Raw genomic sequence first — 21,552 nt, 5'->3', positions numbered from 1 at the left:
AGAGGGGAGCCTGGTTTTAGGAAGGAGGGGAGGCAGGGGACCTGCTGTGCCACACTCTGCTCCCCCCCATTTCTGTGGCTGCAGATCTGGGGAGCAGCTTGTGGGTCTCTGGGGAGCAGCTTGTGGGTCTCTGGGGGCCAGAAGGCACCTCCAGGCCCCCGTGGCAGCCCAGCTCCACAGCGTGTCCCACCCAGGCAGAGCCAGGTGTGGATGAGAGCTGCAGCAGGATGCTGGGCATGGAGATGGGAAGGGAAACCACCTCTGTGCCTTTGGGGTGGGTGCTGTTCCTGAGCTGCAGCCTGCCAGAAGGAAGTGTGGAATGCTGACTGTGGTTCTCCTCAGCCATGGCCATGGCCACAGATGCTCTGACACCTCTGGGTGTCAGGAAGTGGCAATCCCAAACAGCAGGGAGGCTTCTGAGCTTTCCTGCTCTGCCCTGGCCATAAACCACAACCACCACCATGGGTCCTCACCTCCTCTGGAGAGAGCTTTCTGCATCCACTCCTGCAGCCACTGCAGCTGCAAATCCAAGCACACTCCAGAGGGCTTCTCAGAGCTCTTCTGCCTCTTGCTTTTTGCAAGGCTTTACAACCAGTGGCAAGCTCAGCCCTACCAACCTGCAGGCACAGCCTCTTCCCCTCCAGGAGGAACACTGACTGAAGAACCAGCACCTCTGGACATCCCTCTGGCAGGGTCTGAGCACAGGAAAGCTGTTTCAGCCCTCAGTTTGAGGTTCTGAGCACAAGAAAGCTGTATTGGCTCTCAGTTTGAGGCAGCCTAACAGGCAGAAGTGATGGGGGAAGAAGCTGATAGCCTAGACACCTGGAGAAAGTGCTTTAACACTCTTGTGTTTAACACTCTTCTCACTACAGAGAAGACCATGAGCCCTAAACCTGCATCCTGAACTGTGCCCAGGGGGTCTCAGCACAGCTGTTTCACTGACACTGGTGGGAGTGTACCCAGAGAAACGTTTGGAGAGGGCAGAAGATGTTGCCAGAGGTCCTAGGGCAGGCAGTGAGAAGTTCAAGCTCTTCTCAGAGGACAGCGAAGTCAACTCTCCTCATTCTCTGGAATGACTCTAGAGACTCTAGAAGAGTCTCCTCTTCTGCTCTAGAAGAGCAGAAGGGACGAGGAAATGTTTTGTGTCCTTCCACTGGAGCAAAGAAAAACCAGACCCCCTTCCCTTGCTCCGGGTGCCAAGACCCCCTGGTGCTATGGCACACTCCTTCCTGAGGTTTCAGCAAGTCAAGTTTGGGGCTGACCTAAAAAATCCCCTCCCCATGCAGGCTGCTCTCTCCACCCACGACAGGACAAACCTGTGCCATGGCTGAAGCACCCACCCCTGCTCCCTGCAGGCCCAGCCTGCACCCTTTGCCTGGATTTTGGTGCTGTCCTCTGTGCCCTTGAGCCCAGCTGTGCAGCAGTGGGGAGATGCTGCTGCTCCTCCCCATCCGATGGCGTTGCTCTCCGTGATGGATGGTGTGGCTGGGCTGGAGCAGGGGAGGTGGCTACCTGCCAAGAGTAAGGTCAGTACAGCCTGGGAAACAAAAGAGAGCTGGGCAGAAAGTGCCTCCCCTTACCTCTGGGTTAGCACAGGTGGGTGCTGCCTCAGGTGCTGGACCAGCAGCACAATCCCAGCCTCACGCCACGTTCATTTTTTGCCTGAACTTCCCTACTTCTGCCAAGTGACAGCCCTGTCCTGCTCTCTCTGACTGACCTCCAAAGCAGAAACTCCAAGACAATAAAAATGCAATGTCTGCCTGGAAACCACCCAGGCAAGCAGCCAGAGCTGTAGCCCAGCTCTTCACCTCAAGGCTCACAGCCAAAATCCTGCCCTCAGACACTGTTCCTCCTGAAGGCAGCCAGGGAGCAGCAGACCAGCATCTGCTCAGTGGATCTGGCCAGCAGGCAGAGTGCAGCCTGGGTCCTTGGCTGGTGGGAGGCAGCTGAGCTCCACAGCTCAGAGACACCCTCACCCTGAGCATGGAGAAGCTGCTGTTCCCACGGGACCTGTGTCCAGCAGGAAGTTCAAGAGAAGTGGGAAGGTTTTAATTGATGATTCAAGTAAAAGTCACTCGGTAGGAAGCAGAGGGGACTCCTGAGCTGCCTGCATGCACCCAGCTTTGCTTTAGTTACTCAAAAAAGCAGATACACCAAATGAGTTCAGCAGTACAGCACCAAAACGTTTTGTTTTCAGGCACAGGAATTACAGGATTCGAAGATAAAAGTGTGTGTTTAAGGAGACTGTACCTTAAACCTTTGCTGCTTTTGTCCTCTGCATATGCATATGGCCTTGTTCTGACAAGCTCTTCAGGAAAAATGCTTAGGGAAGCGTTTTCTGAGGCAGGTATTTCATGCATAACCCTCTCAGTACTGGAGCTGCCTTCTGATACCCAACTGCTGCATCTTTCCAGCTCTGACCACCTCAGGCCTCTCTTCCTTCCTCTCCTGGCTTTAAGTTCTCCCCTCCCAAGGTGCCCAGCAAAGGTGTTGCTGTGCCAGAGCAGGGCATGCTTGGAATGGGTAAGGAAGGTTTGTAGGACCTCTCCAGCAGCACTGACCTTGCCTCCCATCTTCCCACCGGCGCACGCATTTGCACATTTATGGGTGTATTTATGAGAAAGAGCACTTTGTTATTCACATCCAGCCTCACACCTAGCTTTTCTGCTCAGCTAAAGGTGCCAGCCACGGGCCTGTCTGAGACACCCTGCAGCTGCCCTGCTGAAGGCTGGGACACCAGCAGCTCCCAGGGGACACCCGCCTTCCAGCAAGATGCCCCTGGGCTGTCCAGACCTTCATCCTTGGGGTCAAAACCCGAGCAACAGCTCCCACAAGCTGTCCCAATGCTTCTGTGATGAAAGCACTCAAGAAAAAAGTGGTTTTGCAGAGGTGACAACAATTCTCTGAGAAAATGGCCCATGTTCAGTCTGATTTCTGCAGTTCCCTCAGCTTCATTTCCCCCTTTCCCTACAGATTTTGACTCCTCGCACTAAGGCTGGGGTTCTTGCTCCTTTTTTCTTGTAAAGCTACAGCAGCACACCTAGAAGAATCTGGGGCTTGGCGCTGCCATTTTCTGGGCTCTTTTCTAGATGCTCACTCTGAGCAGCTTTCTTCAAGCACAGCTTTTAAAATCATTCCCACGGTCCCAGCCTTGGAAACGTCCGTTCATCACCCAGAAGGAAAACACCCCACAAAGTAACGAGCAGTGATGAATTTTTGTGCCTCACTCACACTTCCCCATCAGTCTGAGAGGGGCAGCTGGGGTGGTACCAGTGGCATTGCACCAGCCTAAGGAGCTGAGGCCTGGCCCTCATCTGGGCACAGAAGGAAGATGACAGCGTGCAGGGACATCCTAAGCACCTTGAGCAAGAAATGTGTGGTGCGATTGCCCTGAGCCCAGGCAGCTTAACAACCCCAGGCAGCACTGGCATGGCCTGACAGCCAGTCCAAGCCACACAGCTGACCAGAACCCACCAGCAGAGACCCCTGGGGAGACGTTTGCCCAGCAGCCCGGTAGCTATGGCCCTGGCTACGCGATGGATGGGGACTGCAGGGCAAAGAGAGCAGAGAGAACATTGCTGCTGCTGGAACCTCCCCATCACCTTCCCACCAGCACACGCAGCTCTGCAGCCCCTGCAGGAGCAGAGAGGCAGCGGTGCGGGGTGCCAGAGCAGTTTTGAGGAAGCTCAGCCCCGCAGTGACCATTTAAGGTCACAGAGCACATCCCTGAGGCAACCCCCGTGTCACAGGGAGGGCTCAGCTCCCACACAACCCTGGTCGGAAGCCACCAGAGATGCTCCCGTCCCACACGGAGGTGCCGGTGACAGCCCGTGCCGGGAGGAGGGGGAGCTGCCTCCTTCCAACCCCTCGTCCGTGCATCTTTTCAGTCACAGGTGGCCGGCAGGAAAAGCTTTGCTGGGGGAAGGGCGGGAAACAGGGGGATGGGGGGGCTGAGCGGCTGCGTGACCCCTTCAGCGTGGGGACGGAAGGGACGGCGCGGCTGAGCCTCCCCGCAAGTCTCGGACGCGGCATTTTTCGTCCGACAGCGGTAGGAGGAGCGGCGCAGCCGGCCGAGCCCCGCAGGACTCCCGCTCCTCCCCTCAGCGCTCCACGCTCTGCCGCGGCCGCGCTCTCCGCCGCCCCTTTATATAGCGCCCTAAAAATAGCTCTCCGCGCGCCGCCTGGCGGGCGGGCGGGTAGGAGGCGGGAGCGTCGGGAGGAGCTGACCAATGGGAGAGCCGCGATCCTCCCCTCTGCCTCGCCATTGGTGGAGAGTGCCGTCAATCCACCCGCGCAGCCCCGCCCCTCCCGCCCCGCCGTTGGCCTTACATGGTCACGCGCTGCCGGAGTGGCTGGGCGCGCGGGGGGGCGTGGCCGTGCGGCCGTGAGGCGGCTGAGGCGGGAGGAGGGGAGGGAAGGGGGGGGATGCTGGATGTGGATGTGTGTGAGGGAGCGAGGGGAACCGGGCCGGGTCTGCCGAGGGAGGGTGAGAGGAGAACGGGGAGGGGGGGGGGAAACGCCGGGTCCCCAAAAGATAGAGGGGAGGGGGCGGGCGGTCGCCATCGCGCATGGCCGCGGTGCGCGGCGGCGGCGGGGACGTGCCCCGGTGCGGAGGCCGCGGGGTGCTCGTCTTCCTCGGCCCGGCCCCCGGCCCTCGCTGTCCCTCCGTGCTGACCCTTTCTCCTTTTTTTTTTTTTTTTTTTTTTTTTTAAAAAAAGTGTGACTGAAACAAAACAAAGCAAAAGGGACGCTGGATCTATCATTGGTTGATTTTCCTCCTCCTTTTTTTTTTTTTTTTTATGATCAAAAACAACCCCCCCACCCGAGCAAACAAACACACACAAAAGCAGAAAGAAAGGGTCTTGCTCAGCAGCAGCATGGATGTCTTGGCTAGTTATAGTATATTCCAGGAACTCCAGCTTGTCCACGACACCGGCTACTTCTCAGCTTTGCCATCCTTGGAGGAAAACTGGCAGCAGGTGAATCATTTAAATTTCTCCTGTAAATCTCTTAAGTGCAGACAGTCGATGCACTGGGGCTGCATTTCTGACTTTATTTTATTTTTGTTCTTTAATTTAGGGTTGGTTTTTTGGTTTTTTTTTTTTTGGTTTTGGTGGTTCTATATTTTTTTTTTTTATCCGCGTGGTTAAACCTTTAAATGTGTTTTTTTTGCCATGACAAACTGTGCAGTCCATTCTGATCTGCCTGCCTTCAGTCCTTTCTGAGCACACCCGGCAGCACCTGAGACCCGGTGACATTCTTCAGGGTTTTGTTTTTATGATGACGACTCTTTTTATTTTATTTTTGAGCTTAGATTTTTGTTGTTGTTGTCATTGTCGTTCTCTTAAGCAAGGCTGATCACTTCCAGCCAGTGCTAACAACTGGCAGCTGGTGGAAACGGAATAGATCTGTTCTTATTTTCAGGTAATTAGTAGATGTCAATAAAAATCGTAGCTTAAAGCAAAGATGGGAGGTGGGCAGGTGCGTGGAAGCACCAGCAAAAGCTTTTAGGCTGAATTCTGTAACTAGAGAGGTGACTTATTTTAAATTTTTTTTTTCTTTTTAGAAGGTGGGGAGAAGCACACACTTCTTGCTGTTTCTTCAAACAATGATGCCTCAGGCTGGTTCCAGGAAACCAGCGTGTTCTGAGGCTGGTAGCATTAACAGGCAGGCAGAATTAGGGTGCTTTTAGGGATGGAAATCAAGCACTGTGAATGCATTAAAATGACGACTGGTGGCATGAATAAATAAGACCAAGGGGAAGGGTGGGTTAGAGAGAAAAGAGTGGTGTAAAATGAGCTATGGGAGATGTGTAGTTGTCAGGTAGATGGGATGCTGAGGGCAAAGGACAGGCAGGATTCCTTCTTATGGCAGGACCTGGTGAGGTGGTCCCCTTTCTGGATGTGGTTTTCTGGCAGAGGTGGTGTGTCAGGCGAAACTGTGTCTCTTTGAAAGGAATAAATAGAAAAAATAAATGAGGAAACCCAACCAAAAGCGAAACCCACTGGTGGGTAGGAGCAGAGAGTGTGGCTGGGCTGACATGTGGCACTGTGGCTGCAGGAATAACCAGCAGCTGGTTTCACCTCACCTGAGCTGTGGCTGGTGTGAGGGCAGTGCCTGCTGGGTCTCCAGGAGGGACAGTTTTTGGGATATTCGTTTGTTTTCCCTCAGAAGCTGTGTGGGGAGGCGTGTGGATGGTGAGGCTGTGGCATTGTCATCCAGCTGGGTTCTGAAAGGTTTGCCCCAGTAAAATCGTCCTGGTTTCAGCTTTGTGTGCCTAAACGGGAGGTTCAGTGACAGCTGAACACATGCAGGATTTAATTTGCAAAACGACCGATCCAACTTTGTTTTATCCTCGGGGGGGGGGAGGGGATGGGATGCTTTTTTGTTAATATTCAGCTCGCACATCCGCGGTGGTCACATCTGCTTTCCTTTTATATGTGTAGCATGCCAATTAAACCGAAGAGGTTAATATCGTTGCGTTAAAAAAAAAAATAATTAACTCTGTAGCATCACTGCTGTTGAATTGGTTGCATATTCAGGTGCCTGTTAGTCAGAGTGCAGAGAGTCCAAGGCGAGCTAATCTGTTGCCATAGCCAGCGTGCTCTGGGCAGTGCTGTGTGTGATGCTCTCTCCTGCTGCCTGCTTTTATGCCTGGAAGAGCAGTGGTTTGATTTAGCCAGTACAATGTAGCTATCCAAGCCCGCTCTTACTACTGGGGCATTTAAAGCTCACACTCCTCTGCTCGAACACCTCGAACATCCACGGATGTTTGAAAAGAGAAGTTGAAAATAATTTATGACGTTTTCCCCCTTATTTCCCCTCGGATCCTCCAGCCCGTCCCCGGCGTTTCATAATGCATCCTGTATTTACCCTCTGGTTTCATAGCCCTGTTGCTGCCAGGGCTCTCCTCGCAAACAGGAGGGAGCAAAAGTGTTGTGTGAGAGGTGGGAGCAGCCGAGGCTGGGTGTGCAGAGCAGGCTGCCACGCGGGCTTGGCAGACCCACTGACACACAGACCCCATTCCAGCATTCCGGATCCCTTGCTGCTCTGCCCGGGGATTGGGAGGCTGTTTATTTCAGGCAAACCGTAGCAGCTCGGGGACAAAGGGTATGTGTGTGTGTGTGTGTGTGTGTGTGTGTGTGTGTGTGTGTGTGTGTGTGTGTGTGTGTGTGTTGGGTTCGAAAGGGACCCTTTCAACCTGTCAGGCTGCAGTGGAGACCCCAGGGCAGAGAGCTAATAGGGCAGTGAGTGATCCCTGCGGGAAGCGTCGGGGTTGCGGAGCAGCAGCTTTAATTCTGAGTGAAAACACTTTGAATGGGTCTTGTCTCTGCTCCCAGGAAGAGCTCTCTGGTGCTGTACCCGAGCTCCACAGAGGCTCCAGAGCACTGCTTCTCCCAGCAGCAAGGCAGCACCCCGAGGAGGTTGCCTCAGAGTCTCTTGAAAAGGGGGAAGTAGTTTTGTGGGTCAAGAGCGAGCTTCCTCGTCACATCGTGAGCCCGTTTGTGAGTAGCACTACTACTGCTTGATATGGAGAGGTTATTCCCTGCCAGTTCCTGCTCCCAGGAACAGTGCCTGCTGTGGCACTGCAACAGATGCACTTGCCCCAGTGACAATCAGAGGGTGCCTTGGGGTGGAAGTGTTGCCACAGCCCTGTCTTCCTTCTCTCCTGAGCCTGGACCACGCTTTGGTAGCTGCTGGCAAAGGGCAGTTTCTGGTGTTTCTGCTGGTGAAACACAGCTCAGGCAGGTTGCTGCACGCTTGCATGCAGTCAGCTGATCTTCTCTCCCCTCTTTCCTTCCCACCACAAGAGAACTGTGAGCACGTTTGGTATCTGTGCTTCTGTCAGATGGAGTTGAATGGGAGCAACCCAGGGATATGTACAAAGCAAAACAGATTTTGTGTAGGAAGAGATTGTTGGCTCTTGTGTAGCCTTCTTTTTGAGGAGGAAAAAAAGCACCAAAAAACCCAAAACAAACAGAAAAACCCTTCTCACTCTACCCTGGACATAGTTTACATTGTAAAAGTGGAAATATCTAAGTGGAAGCTGGAGCCTAATCCGTGATGTGTTTCATGTTATTTTAAAACACACTAGGAAGGGAGGTTTTGTTTTCCAGGCAGCAAAAGCTTAGCTTCAGCGTGTCAGATCTGGGTGTACTCCTTCAGGCACAGCACTTTCGAGGTCAAGGAGGGCTTTTTCTTGGAGTGGGAAGGTCAGGTCTAAGGAGTAATTTGTAGCACAGCTTCATCAGGAGGGAGATAACTTTGGAGTCTTTGTTTGGCTCCTCCAGCAGCGCTGAGCCACGGGGGAGCACTGAGGTAGAAGGAAGAGGTGTGCTCTGTGCTGGAAGGCGAGGTGCTCGCTGCCCATCAGCTGGCTGGTGCATCTCTGTGTCTCTGCCTGGTGCTCCTGCTGCCTCTGAAGCGTGGTGCTTGCTCTCTGTCCCTGCCAGCTGACTCTGCAGTTCAGGAGCAGGGCAGAGAGAGGCTCCAGCACCTGCTGGGGTGGGGCAGGAGGGCCTCTGGCCACGTTAGGCTCTCTGATGTGGCATCTCCAAGACTGGAACCAGGCTGCTGGGAGGGAGAGAGGGAGGGTGCTGGGCTGAGGAGAGCTTTGCTGCTCTGCAGAGGAAGGAAGTGGGTGGGTGGGTGGGTGGGAGGCTGTTCTTGAGGGAGGTGACTGTGAGGAGCCAAGCCTGTGCAGCTGCACGTGGTCCTGCTCTCCCTGTGCCGGGCTGAGCATCGGGCAAGGGATGGAGGTGGTGGGGCTTCAGGCTGTTCTTCTGCTGGGCCTTCACAATGTCAAATGGGGGGGACATTAAAAGATCAGTGAGCAGGAGGCATCTTTTGTAGCCAGCCGTGTCTTCTCTTGGGGGGTGACATTTCGAATCACCCCTCTGCTCCTTCTCCAGGGGTCCCTTGGAGGACTCGAGCTGGGCCATCCTGGTGTGGGGAAGTGGTCTGATCAGGAGACCTTTTGAGCTCTGAGCCCACACTCTGCCTGGGCTGTGCCTCCAGCGTGGCAGTTGTGCAGTGTCAGAGCACAAAGAGCAGCAGAGGCACAGGGTCACCACCTGTGTGGCTATAGAACCAGCAGAGGACCGAGGTGCCTTCCTCTCAGATAGGAGGCAGCCTTTCTTTCCCACGCCTGGCTTCGGGTCCAACCCATCAGGACCGAGGTGGCAACAGTGTATTATCGTTTGCTGGGTAACAATTGCTCCTGAACATTTCCTCCTGGCTGGGCTGACCCCTTTGCTCTGGGCTGCAGCAAACAATGACCTTTCCAAGGGAGATGCACGTTTCCTGTACAGCAAAAGATCAAGGCAGCCTTTGTTTCGCTCCTGACGCTGCCCTAGAGCCTTCCTTGCGTATTTTTAATCGAGTCTTCAAGTCTCAGTCTCCCCCTTTCTGAAGAGACTGACAGCAAGGATGCAGGGGCATGGTCTGTGGGGGCTGGGATGCTGAGGGCTGACCCTTTGTGGCAGAGGGCTTGGAGATCCCCGTGCTGTGTGAGAGTGGAGTATCCCAAGGTGACCAATCTAGCAGAACCCTTACATCTTCAGGCTGGCTTCTGCTTGGCAGACGGGGTCATTTTCAGGCCTATAGGAAAAATTTCCACTGCTACTGGAAAGGCATAAATCACACTGGAGAACATTCCTGCCTCCCCATCGTCTCCATTGTTCCAGTTTAATGGCATAGTTGGCCACTACATAAACTAAACCATCTCTTAATATTGCTGTTTCATCTTGGTTCCAGTCACAGTGTAACACATTTCTTAAGTGCTTATAGTACATCATGCCTCTGGAGAATAACTTGCAGGAATGGTTGACTTCCAAGAACAGCCACGTGTGTCAGGCAGCCTATTCCAGAGTGCTGGTCCCTTTACACCTGCAGGCTCTCTGCTTGCTCCCCGTGCTGAAAGCAGACTCCTGGCACCTGATGGGAGGAGGTGAAAGACAAAATTGATGTCTCCATTGTCTCAGGATTCCTTCCTTACAGAATCTGTTGTTACAACTGACTGTTTCTTGGCGTGATGAAAGGGATCCACGTGTTGGGTCTTAAATAGCTGATTATGTGCCTGACTTGTGTCAAGTGGTTTTGAAACACGGTAAATACCTTCAGGCAGTGCACAACCATAATGTGGGTACTCAGCTGGAAAATATTGTTTGTTTGGGATGCTTTAACCCCCAAGCCCATGGTTCTGTATGTCCTGTGAACGGGCAGTGTGTAGATCAGAGCAGGCTACAGAACAGTGGTGGTACATAGATACTCCCATGGGGAAGTGGCAGAAGGTCTGCAGTTCCACACAGTAATTTCACACTTGAGCTTCCCAGGCTGGAGGCAAATGGTATTTTCTGGAGACTGTTTTGGTTTTTTGGGGTCCTTGTCAAATGAGAAACATTGTGTGTTGGGAAAGGTTATAGGGGTGTGAGAAGGAAGCTGCTTCTCTGTGATGCTCTGGCTGCAGGTGAACAACCTTGAGTCTGATTGTCCTTATAAAAAAAAAGAGATTTTGCTTGCTGGCTGGGCAGTGTTGGTGTTTGGTCTGTAATAGTACACCTCACCTCCTGTCGAGTTGGTCACATTCTGCAGAGGGGAAGGAGAAATTGTAGGCTTTTGATCATCACGTTCAAAACCTCATCAGAAGTTACCATAGCTACTGTAATTAACAGCAAGTTTCCTTTTGATGGTAAACCTGAATTCTAACCCTATTAGTAGCTAATAAAGGTGTTTTCAAGAATGGTGCTGAGTCCCTCTTACTTTCCTTGCTGTGTCCCTGGACTCTGAGGTGTCTCCTGCCCATTCCCTTACCTTGTTGCCTATTTCCAAACTCCCAGCAACACTGAGGAGCTGGGGGTGCCATTGTTGTGGTGGCTTTCAGGCTCTAGCTGCAGGAACCACCCACCTGGACTGCTGAATTTCTTCTCCCCACAGGTCCTCTTTGTGGTCCTGAGTGCTTGGTCCAAATGAATTGGAATTCACTTGAACTGCAGGGTTCAGCTGGTTCTGTAGCAAACAAACAAACAAAACCTGCCAGGGAAAGAGCCTCCCCTCCTCCCAGATTTTCCTGGGTGGAGAAGAGGTTTGGAGTGCAGATGTTGTGCAGGTATATTCCCCTGCTGTGGGAGGTGAGAAACCTATCCCGGGTTTCTTCCATAGGTTTCAGTCTTGGCAGGCACTGCATGAGTTCTGAGTGGAAGAGTTTGGTGTTCTCTTGGCATTGTCTGGTCCCAGTAGTGCCACTTTGTGTTAAAAAAATCCCGTGCCTGGTTTCCAAGGCACTCAGATTGTTATTAAAGTCATGGAGGGGGAGGTATTTTTTTATTTTATTTTTATGTCCTTTCTGCTTTCCTTGCCTCTGAGCCACTGAGGATTTGTTTTATTGTCTTTTATTCTCAAGGATAAAAAAGCTGGGTTTTCCAAGAGCTGCTTGATGGCAGCAGCATTCCGGAGAGGCCGCTGTGGTGGCACTCTGCAAGCTGGCAGTGCAGGGATAGGTGTGTACACCAAAATAAGCTCGTGTGTGGCTGCATTTGCCACCCCTGCTCTGGGAGGAAGGCTGCCAGGCAGCTCGGGTGGTCAGGCTGCCTTTCAGAGCAGGGTTCATGTCTCCCTTCCCTTCTCAGGAGGAATCCTTTCAGCATGTATGCTCCGGAGCTAGTTAGGAGGCTCGGATTTCATCAGGACACCGAATCTTTGCTTCTCAGTTCTTGGGTCGCAGGATGAGTTGGTTGGCAGCTCTTTTGTTCTGCCAGGGCTGCTGCCAGGGTTGGTGCTGTGGGCTGGGGCAGGAGGAGGTTGTGTCGGGCTGTGGGGAGGGGGGCAGCCAGCCACCCCCTCGGAAGCTGACCCCCCAAACCCTGCCCTGCCCGTGGGGGGGCAGAAAAATGAAAGCCAGGATCTGGAAGGTAAGCTTCAGGCCCCCTGCCCAGAGGTCACTGTGTTGCCTGGGGGACAGCCTGTGAGTAGCAGGGTTTTCACCCCTCCTCTAGGCTTTTAAGAGGTGTTGGGGTTGAGTGCAGGAAGGTTGGGCGGGAAGGCATGGGCTGGTTTTTGTTGAGGCTTTTTTGTTGTTGTTCAAAAGGTTTAATATATCAGCTCTGATATATTAAGCTTCTCTGTTGCTCTTTAACCCTTTCAAAGCAGGTGCCTGCTGTCTCCCTCTCCTTACCCCTGAAGGATCCTTCCCAGCCCACAGCATTTCTGCTGGGTGCAGCCATGTGTTCCTGACATCCATTATTGTTTGGAGCACTATTAAGATGCACGTGGTGTCTTCTCCTGCACGCACACTAACGAGCCTGAGTCGTTTACTCACAGCCTGTGTGTTGATGCTTGCTGCAGGTCCAGCAGGCACACTGACTGAAGCCTCGTGGTGGCTGTGAACACGGTGCTTACAGACCATGTCCCCATCCCCTTGGTGATTTCCCAGCCACTGGGCATGGGGATCAGCAGCTCCTGCTCTGCACAGCAGAGAGAAGCAGGGAGTGACCTGGGAGAGCTTGGGGAGACAGGGTGATTGATGGGCAAGGCTGTGAAGGAGAAGGATGCTGGCTTGTGAGAGGTCCTTCCGAGGCACCCCAATTAGTGTCCTGCCTTAAAAATCCTGCCCTTAACCCCACAGCTTCCCAAGGTCAGTTTTAAAGGGGTGCTGGGGTAGGGCTGAGGTCTGACCCTGATGGACCTTTGTAAACCAACGAGCTTTGACAGAAGCTGCAATCAATGGAAGCGTCTCCATCTATTTAATTAAAAAAAAAAAAAAAAAGCCCTGGGAGCAGCGTTTGTGTCTTTTGGAGAGGATTGTCTTGCCCACCTGCTGCCTTTGCAGTGTGCTTCCCGTGCAACTGGGGGAAAGTGACTGGAAATCAAAGTGAAAATGACTGTTTGTTTGGATTGTGTGGTGAGGGAAATGCGTGCAGCATGACAAGTAAATTAGATTTAAAAGCTGCTTTCACTACTAATGGGCCACTGTGCTGTTAGGCATTTGGTTTTAATCCTGACTCCTGAGTGGGCAATGTTCATTTGCAAGCAGAAGGAAAGTTCTGTGCCTTCATAAGCATTTGCAATTTCTGCTGATTTGTCTTTGCTCCAGGCCAGGGGGGGAATTGGTGTTGGGCTGGGTTGCTTTGTGTTGGTGGGGGACTGCCTTGAGTCACCTGCCTTTGTCCTGCACCAGGGTCTGGTGGAAAACCAGGGTTCCAGCAAGCAAAGGCCCTGGCCAGAAATGTTCAGTGGGTAGAGAGGTGCTGCTCCCTGCTTGTTTTCTACACCCAGAGTGGACATTGGCCACATCACAGCACTGAGGTGTGAGGTTAGAGACCCAGGTTTGAGCTGCTGCTTTGCTTGCTTCAGGTCTGCCCTTCCAGATGGGACATCGTGGATCTTGCAGTGTGTGATGTGGTGGTGGCTCCAAAACCAATATATTCTAATAAAACACTTCAGATTGGACAGAAAGGTTTTTTTCTTGCTTTCCTTGCTTTCCTTGCTTTCCTTGCTTTCCTTGCTTTCCTTGCTTTCCTTGCTTTCCTTGCTTTCCTTGCTTTCCTTGCTTTCCTTGCTTTCCTTGCTTTCCTTGCTTTCCTTGCTTTCCTTGCTTTCCTTGCTTTCCTTGCTTTCCTTGCTTTCCTTGCTTTCCTTGCTTTCCTTGCTTTCCTTGCTTTCCTTGCTTTCCTTGCTTTCCTTGCTTTCCTTGCTTTCCTTGCTTTCCTTGCTTTCCTTGCTTTCCTTGCTTTCCTTCCTTTCCTTCCTTTCCTTGCTTTCCTTCCTTTCCTTCCTTTCCTTCCTTTCCTTGCTTTCCTTGCTTTCCTTGCTTTCCTTGCTTTCCTTGCTTTCCTTGCTTTCCTTGCTTTCCTTGCTTTCCTTGCTTTCCTTCCTTTCCTTCCTTTCCTTCCTTTCCTTCCTTTCCTTCCTTTCCTTCCTTTCCTTCCTTTCCTTCCTTTCCTTCCTTTCCTTCCTTTCCTTCCTTTCCTTCCTTTCCTTCCTTTCCTTCCTTTCCGATGATGTTTGGTGGAGATGTTCCAAGCAGTCCTGCTTTCCATCCCTGTTCTTAGTGTTTGGATAACACCTTTGGCTTTGTTGTCAACGTTATCAACGAGGGGTCTGGCAAGGTGTGTTGGTGCACCAGATGCACAAGAGGGTGCAGCCACATTTTTGATTTGTTAGAAAATTTATTCTGCTCCGAAGAAAACATTCCACTCATCCACGAGCTGCTACAGCTGCTGTGTGAGTAATGAAAGTATGGAAAGGAGGGAGGGAGCAGAAAGATGGGATGGGGTGTTTCATATGGAAAGCATCAGCCCAGCAGTGCCTTTGTTTCCGACACGTGGACAGCGGGGAGGCTGCCTTTGCTGCTCCATGGAAAATCTGTGCTGGCTAAAGGAAACCTTCCTCGTGAGTGACCAGATCAGATAGGGAGGGACTTGGGTGTCTCTTGCTTTTACTTTTAAATGTGTCCACCTTTAAAAATAACAGGGGAGAAGCAAAGGGCTGTGGACTGACTTAGTTTAAGAATACAGCCAGTGTGGGCTAAGTAGCTCTTTTCTGTCTCCATCTCATGCTGCTGTCCTGGTTGACTTTAGTGTCACAGCCCTCCCCCAGCTGTGCCAGCACCTCGGAGTGGTCCTGAACATCTGAAGGTTGCTGCACACCGGGTTCTTAGCAAGATGCCTGTCCCTTCTGTTTGTTCCTGGTTTCTGATCTTTTGGGGAAGTCTAAAATCACACTTGTCTGCTGAGCTGAGGAAACCAGGAGCTTGTGTTTCAGTGCTGGGAGAGGTGGTTCTGATGGAACCAGAAGCCTCTGGGAGTTGGAGCTTTAAGAAACATGTTGGGGATGGCAGTCAGGTAGTGAGAGAAAGAGATCTTTCTGTCTGATGAGACCAGAGGAAGGAAGCACTTCCAGTTTCAGAGGTCTCTGGTAGCTTGGAAGAAGGGGCAGGCTGCTCTAAGTGCTGATGTGACGCAGGGAAAGAGCATGTAAGGTGCTTCTCCTGCAGTCTGGAGAATTCCAGGGTAAGTGGATGTCACCTGGCGTAGTGTTCCATGTGGCAAACCAGCACAGACTTCTCTCACTGGCACCCATCCTCTGTGTTCTGTGAAGTGAAAAGAGAGGTTGTTGTATGCAGCATTTGAAAACAGAAGGGCCTGATTTGATCCACAAGGTTATTTTTTCTAGAGAGGATGAGTCTCCTGGTGTTGGAGTCTGCAGTGAAGGTCAGGAGGAGCTTTGCTGCTCCTCCCATTGATTACACCTTCCAGACGCAGGCTGACACCTCTGCCTCCAGTGCCAAGAATGCCAGGAGGTGCCCAGACCCCTCAAGGGCTGCACTGGGATTTCTTTTTTCAACATAAAAATTACTGTTACGTTTCTTGGAAGAACACGTTTGAGGGAGAGCAAAAGGCGTGGGTGGTTTCTTACTCCCAGATCCCACGTGACTTTTAGAAAATGCTAAATGCTCATCTTCCAAGTTTGAGTGCCTGTCAGGCTCAACACTGGAGTGGATGCCCTGGGCTGAAGCCTTCTCCTCACTGGGGCTGCCTCACAGGGACCATCTTTGTGCAGCCAGAGCTGTACCAGCTGCAAGGCCTTGTAATCCAGGCAGTCTTTTGTTTGAGCAAGTTGCATCTCTGGCCAGATGTTGCTGCACTGTGGTGTAAGACAGGAATTTCTGCCTCCTTTCCTTTTCCTTAAGTGGGAAAGGTCAAGGAAACCTTTGACATTCAGTCCTGAATGCTGCTTCTCTTCCTGGATGGGTAGAGCGGTACCCACGTCACGCTGAGGAGTGCAGATCAGGCAGTGAGTCAGATCCTGGGCTGATGCAAAGCGGTGCAGATCTGCCAGACTGACAGTGATGACACATGGATTTACACTGGCCCAGTGTCCCCAGAGTCACTTGGCACCTTGCAGGAGAGTGGGCTTGACAAACCCCAGGTCTTGTCAGGATGTGGAATAAATATCGGGATGTGGGCAAGAACCAGCACGCCCGTTGTAATGATCTGATTAAAACAATACTGCTGCTGGATGGCTCTCACAAATGGATTTCCACGTGTATTTCCACAGGAGGAGTTGTTCTCGAGAGCCATAACGAGACAGTGCATTTTTTAAAATGTCACACAACAGGGACACTAAGTTGTGCCCTCGCTATACTGGTTTATTTCGGTTTTGCAGTGAGCGTGGCCTTAGGCATCCTGTAAATACCATTTCTGCCCCCACCTTCAGCTAATAAATAATGGAAACTGCTCCAGAAAGAAATTTTCTTTCTGTGAAAGAGTGGGAGGTCTCGAGCTGCCCTGTGTAAGACAAAGGATGTAGCATGGTTTGCTTTCTTTTGGTTTTTCGAATGAAGAAAATGTGGGTGTGAGAGAGGAAGAAAAGACATTCTGAGGGCTCTCCCCAAGACTGCCAGGTGGAATGATGTCTGGTGTGAGCATTGCTTCCCCCAGGACAGCAATACCCATCTGTGGAATGGAGACAGATGAGAGACATTGCTGAGCAGTCTCGGTGCATGGGAAGAAGGATGGATCCCATTCTGATTTACCCTGGGGCTCTCGTATCCAGCAGTGGAAACGAGGCTGGGAGTGGGTGTAAATGTGTGTCTGGAGAAGCCTTCTGTGTAATTCCATGGGCTGTGTCAGCCAGGGGTCACACTAAATTTTCAGAACAGCCCGTTTTGACCTTAAAATCTGCTTCTGTAAGTAATTCCTCTTTGAGAGCTGCGTTAATGATGTCAAAAAGCTGTAGTGTAAAAGTGAGTCATGAAGAGTCCCTGTGTGTGCACACACGGGCAAGGGGGTCTGACTGGCTGATTGTGAAGGCAAATGAGGTTCAAGAGCAGGGTACATGTGAAGAAAAGGCACTTTCAGTCACTGCTTCCATCCAGCAGCAATTAACTGTGCAGATAAATAGATGGGGTCTGGAAACAGGCTCAGAAGTTATCACTGTTAGAGGATGAGATTCTTCTGCCCAGGTGCCATTTCTTATTGTCTTCTCAGCCCCATTTGAAAGGCAGCTGTGGTCAGGCCCTGCTTTCCTTGGAAGCATTTGCTAAACCCTTGTTTTGGGGAGGAACATTGAACAGGCTGTTCTTTCTCCTGCCTGAGTCCAACTCCCTCCCATATTCTCTCTCTTCTCTGTGTGCAAGTCCATTGCTTTGTTTGGGTTCACCCTGTTCATAACTGCAGGGCCTGGGGCACTTTTTCCTTTCTTCATATTTTATCTAGAGTAGTAGATAAATATTTTATTGAAATATGAAGTGAGACCCCTGCTCGTTGACTGGGTATTACAGCACTGACTGTGCAACAGACGTGATAAATAGTAATAAATGTGAATGTCCCTTTCAGTGTTGTCATTATTTCCATCACTGTTTTTCTTCCAGTTTTCCTGTGTATCAGATGCTAAGAACGTGTCCTCCAAGCTGGATTGGCCTTCTCTTGTGTTTTATCTGTTCCAGGTCTCTTTTCAGCCTTACTGCTTTGTAGTGAGCCTGCAGTTGTGTTGCTGTTTCTTCCATGAATGCATTGTTTTGTCTTTTTCCAAATTCAATCTCAGGGATTTATTGGATTTGTTTCCTGCCCCTTCACGGCTTCCTTTATGTACTGCCTCACAAAAAAAAATTTAGCATTTCCTCCATAAGCCCTTTTCCCTGCTTTTCTTCACAATGAGAGCTTTTTGTCAGTTTCCTTAGAAATAAGGAATTTGTTTTTATTAGGCATGTTTTTGTAGGGAGGGATGCGAATCCATCAGAGTAAACGGAAACAAAAAATTTTATGCCAATTTTTTTTTTTTTTTTTTTTTTTTAAATGTAGCAAAGCAGATCAGACTTTAAATAGCAGGAAGCCAGATCGGTGCTGCTGACTTGGCTTGGTGGTAGCTGGTTCTGAGCTGGCTGTCGACGGCGAGTTGTGGAAGATCTCAGCATTTTGAAGGGCCTAAAAAATGTGAATAAAAAGGTGGGGCTGAAAACTGGCGTGGTGGTGGTAGTGTCAGGAAGAGCAGGGTAGCTGTGACCTCCTGGGAGAGCTGAAAATGGAGAGGAATGCAGAAGATCCCTCACCCATCCAGATGTTAATCTGTAGGAAAGTCAAAGTTCAGAAATAAAGCATGAATGAGGAAATGGTAGGAAGGCAGTACCCTCTGTGCTACCTCTAGTGCAGTTCCAGGAGCTGTGCTGCTGAATTCCTGCTGTCTGGAGCAGCAAAAATCCCCATCACTACCCCAATACATCAGGGGATGTGACACCTTCACTCCTGGAAGCAACGCTTGCAAGTTGCCTGCTTGAATCCCAGATTTTCGAAGAGCAATGGCAGAGCTGTTTCAGCAGAGGAAAAACCACATCCCCCTTTAATCCAAGACCCAGAGGTTTCTGAGCATTCAGCTGTCTGTTTGATTTGCTGGTGGTTGGGCTTTGAGCAGATCAGATGCTTCAGAGCCACTGAGTGCCCTCAGCCAGCAGGGAAGCTGCAGCCTGCCCGTTTTTCCAGGCTGGGAAACTGGGACACCCAAGCACTCGGTTGCTGGAGAGAGGAAGTGAAGAGCAGAGCTAGAAAAGGATACCAGCTCCCTGATCTCCATTTTAATTAAATTCCTTCTGCAATTGTCCTCCCTGGCAGTTAAACTGGTGGAATGTGGTCTAGTGGGGGAATTTTTGGCTGCAGACTTGACAGAGGAATATTTTGCTGGGCCGGATCCTCGCTCGGTGTAAATGAAGAGGACTCCACAAGCCGCGGTTGTGGTGCTGGGGATTTACTCCTCCTGAGAATCTCACCCTGCTTTGCAGACAGTGGGCAGTGTCGTGTAATCCGTTCCTTTTTTAATTTTAGTCTGTCTAGACACTTGTGCAGCACCCATTCCGGGGAGGACTCTGTGCCAGCATCTCTGGAGCAGCACCACACTTCTCTGGTGAGAAGTCTGCAACTGCGCGTGTCGAGAGCCAAGCGCGGAAGGGCCGTGACTGCCTGGGGCTCAGGACCTGCAGCAGCTTAGACCCTTTTGCTGCCATTGCTTCTGTTTGAATCCAGAGGCACCTAGCCCCTGATCCTCATGATCATTTCACCAAAACTGCTAATCATGAAGGCATGCCTTCTGTTGGTAACCACCACCATCTATGTGTCTGCACCCGCCTCCTGAAAGAAAGGATCTTCAAAAAAAGCCTGAAGATAGGAATCTTAAGGTCATTAAAATTTCTTTTTGAGAAGGCCCTAATGCACCCACTGTTTCTGGGATTCCACCTGAGCTTAATACCAAGGAGGCAGAGCTCTCCCAGAAAAAACAAAGCAGCTTGCATGGAAAGGGTAAGAGATGCTTTGTGCGAGGAGCACATGACTGTCCTCGGGTACCCGAGTGCAGTGTTAATGATGCTGCTGTATTGATCACATCAGGCTGCTTTGTCACCAGGGACATCTGGGAGGATTTATTCTGACTCCTGAGGCTCTGCATTTTCCAGTCCTTAGGCCGGGCAAAGCTGTGTTGTGTTTTTTGTCTGAGCCAGCAGGAGCGAGGCTTTCAGAAGGTTCTGTGGTGTCCCACCATCTGCTGCTCTATCACTGCTGCTCCCAGGGCTCCCACCTCACTCCCACTCAGAGCTGGACATGCCTCAGGTTCCAAAATGTGCTGTGGTGAGGACCATGTGCTTGCTCTTGGAGAGCTGCTGGAATGTGGATAAACACAGGGTGACGGGAACAGGAGAGGCTTCCTCTTTGCTTAGAAAGTGAGCAAAACATCAGTAAGAAAGCAGTGTAGAAGGAAAAACATGTGCAGGGTGGTTTTGTTCCCTCCTCCCGGCTGATACTCGTGACCTTGTTAAGAAGATCAGTCTGATTCAGAGGCTGCACGTGGTCATTTTTAAGTGTAGGGAGAATCTAAATGTGGCTTTTATTTTTCCATCTGATAAATTGCCAATTGCAGGTTTTACTTACAGAACACCGAGTAGTCCGAGGAGAACACGATCACCTTGATATTATATTTATGAGTAAAAATGGTGGGAGGCAAAGAGAGCTCTTAGCTCTCACAAAGAGGACTTTCAGTGCAGTTTTGGCTTCCAGGAATGCACCATTACTGGTGGCAGGGAAGGGACACATTAGCAGGCTTGTCAGGAGGTGCCTGGGGGCACTCAGGGGCTTGCAGGGTCAGGTTGACATCGTGCTGCTTTGACAGGTGTCACCAGCCCGGGAGCAGGGCAGGCTTAGAGACATCTGAAAGGGAGGAAAACCCCTGAACCTTGCTCTGGTGATGGTGGGGACACCTCTGTGCAGAGCCCGGGGGTTCCAAAGCACTGTGCTATGTCCAGCAGGGACTCGGGGAGCAACCAAGGCACAGGTGATGCCTGGAAAAATGTGTCCTGAGTGGCCAGGCTGCCAGCACGGCTTGGAGCACATTTCTCTCCAGTTCTGGGTCCCAGCTCCTGGGCTGTTGGGTCTGAAGCAGCCCTGCCCACCACAAGGCATTTGGGCATTTTGTTTCAGCTCTAATACCAGGCAGCCACTCGGGAAGCACAAGTGCTTGAGGAGCAGAGCTGGCAGGAGAAGTGGCTCCCAGGAATGTTGCCTGCAGCTCGGGCTGTGGCCTCTGGTGTGGCGTAAAGGTTACCTTGGGATGTTTATAACAAGGATGAAGCTGCGGCTCCTGGAAGCTGTGATTCGTGCTCGGGGGGATGTGATGCTTGTGTTCAGCTGTTGCAGGGATTGTTAAAGACAACGATAGCTGGCAACAGGCTCCCCCTTTGGGGAGGGGGGTACTAAAAGCAGCTGTAGTTGAGCAGTGTTGATGCTAAACAGGGTGCCAGGGAGGATTGGTTGTCCCCTGGAGAAGAGGAGCCCCTCCTGCAGCAGGAGAGGGCTGTTCCCCCTCAGTTCCTGCTCTTCCCCTTCCCACAAGCCAAGCCAAGAGAGCCTGGCTGCAGTCTCCCGAGCTGTGACATTGGAGACTTCCATCCCAACTCCGGGAGACAATAGAGGGAAGGAGCAGTATCCAGCCAGCCTACAAAGGCAGGCTTATCTCTGGAGATGCTGGATAGGCTTAAAGAGAGGGGGAAAGGGAAATCGGGGAAAATAGGACACTTAAGGTAAACGAACTACATTTTTTTTTGGGGGGGGGGTGTTGCAAATCTGCCAGGTAGCATGTCCACTGTTGGGTTTATAATAACTATAATACCTTTCCTCTTTCCCTTGTTGGTAAGTGGGTTTTGTTTGCTTCCTTTCTGGAGGAGTGCTGAGGGACCACAGTTCCCTGCAGCCCATGTTCTGTCTTGAGCTGGAGCTGTCCCTGCCCCTTTGTCTGTGGTCGGGCCAGTAACGTGACACCTTCCCATTCCCAGCATCATCATCATCATCATCATAATTTAGGCCTTTTTGGCCTTGGGGAAAGATGCAGTGTCGAGTTTCCTTCGGTTGGCTCAAGGAGGATGCTTAGGGATGGGGCTGGAAATCTGAGGACCTCGGAGAGAGGTGCTGCACAGCGAGGATGCAGGCAGGAGGGATGCTGAAAGCCTCTCCAGCAGAGAGCTGCTTTTGTCTGGTGGTGCTGAGAGGCTTTGTTCACCTGAACTTAATTGGGGAACCC

The 21,552-nt window shown here is 51.3% G+C and overlaps 1 protein-coding gene across 1 annotated transcript in view; it reads left to right on the top strand.

Annotated features, from left to right (window-relative positions):
* Positions 1-4,445: 4,445 nt before the first annotated feature.
* KLF7 (KLF transcription factor 7) overlaps positions 4,446-21,552 on the top strand; it is a 48,398-nt gene continuing 31,291 nt past the window's right edge. The window contains exon 1 of the mRNA XM_071747950.1: positions 4,446-4,979. Within this exon, the coding sequence (XP_071604051.1) occupies positions 4,800-4,979 (180 nt within the window). The 5' untranslated portion in view covers positions 4,446-4,799. The remainder of the gene's footprint in view (positions 4,980-21,552) is intronic.

Source organism: Heliangelus exortis, chromosome 6 (genome assembly GCF_036169615.1).
Source record: "Heliangelus exortis chromosome 6, bHelExo1.hap1, whole genome shotgun sequence".
Lineage (NCBI taxonomy): Eukaryota > Metazoa > Chordata > Aves > Apodiformes > Trochilidae > Heliangelus > Heliangelus exortis.
This window is presented reverse-complemented; position numbering and strand designations above follow the sequence as displayed.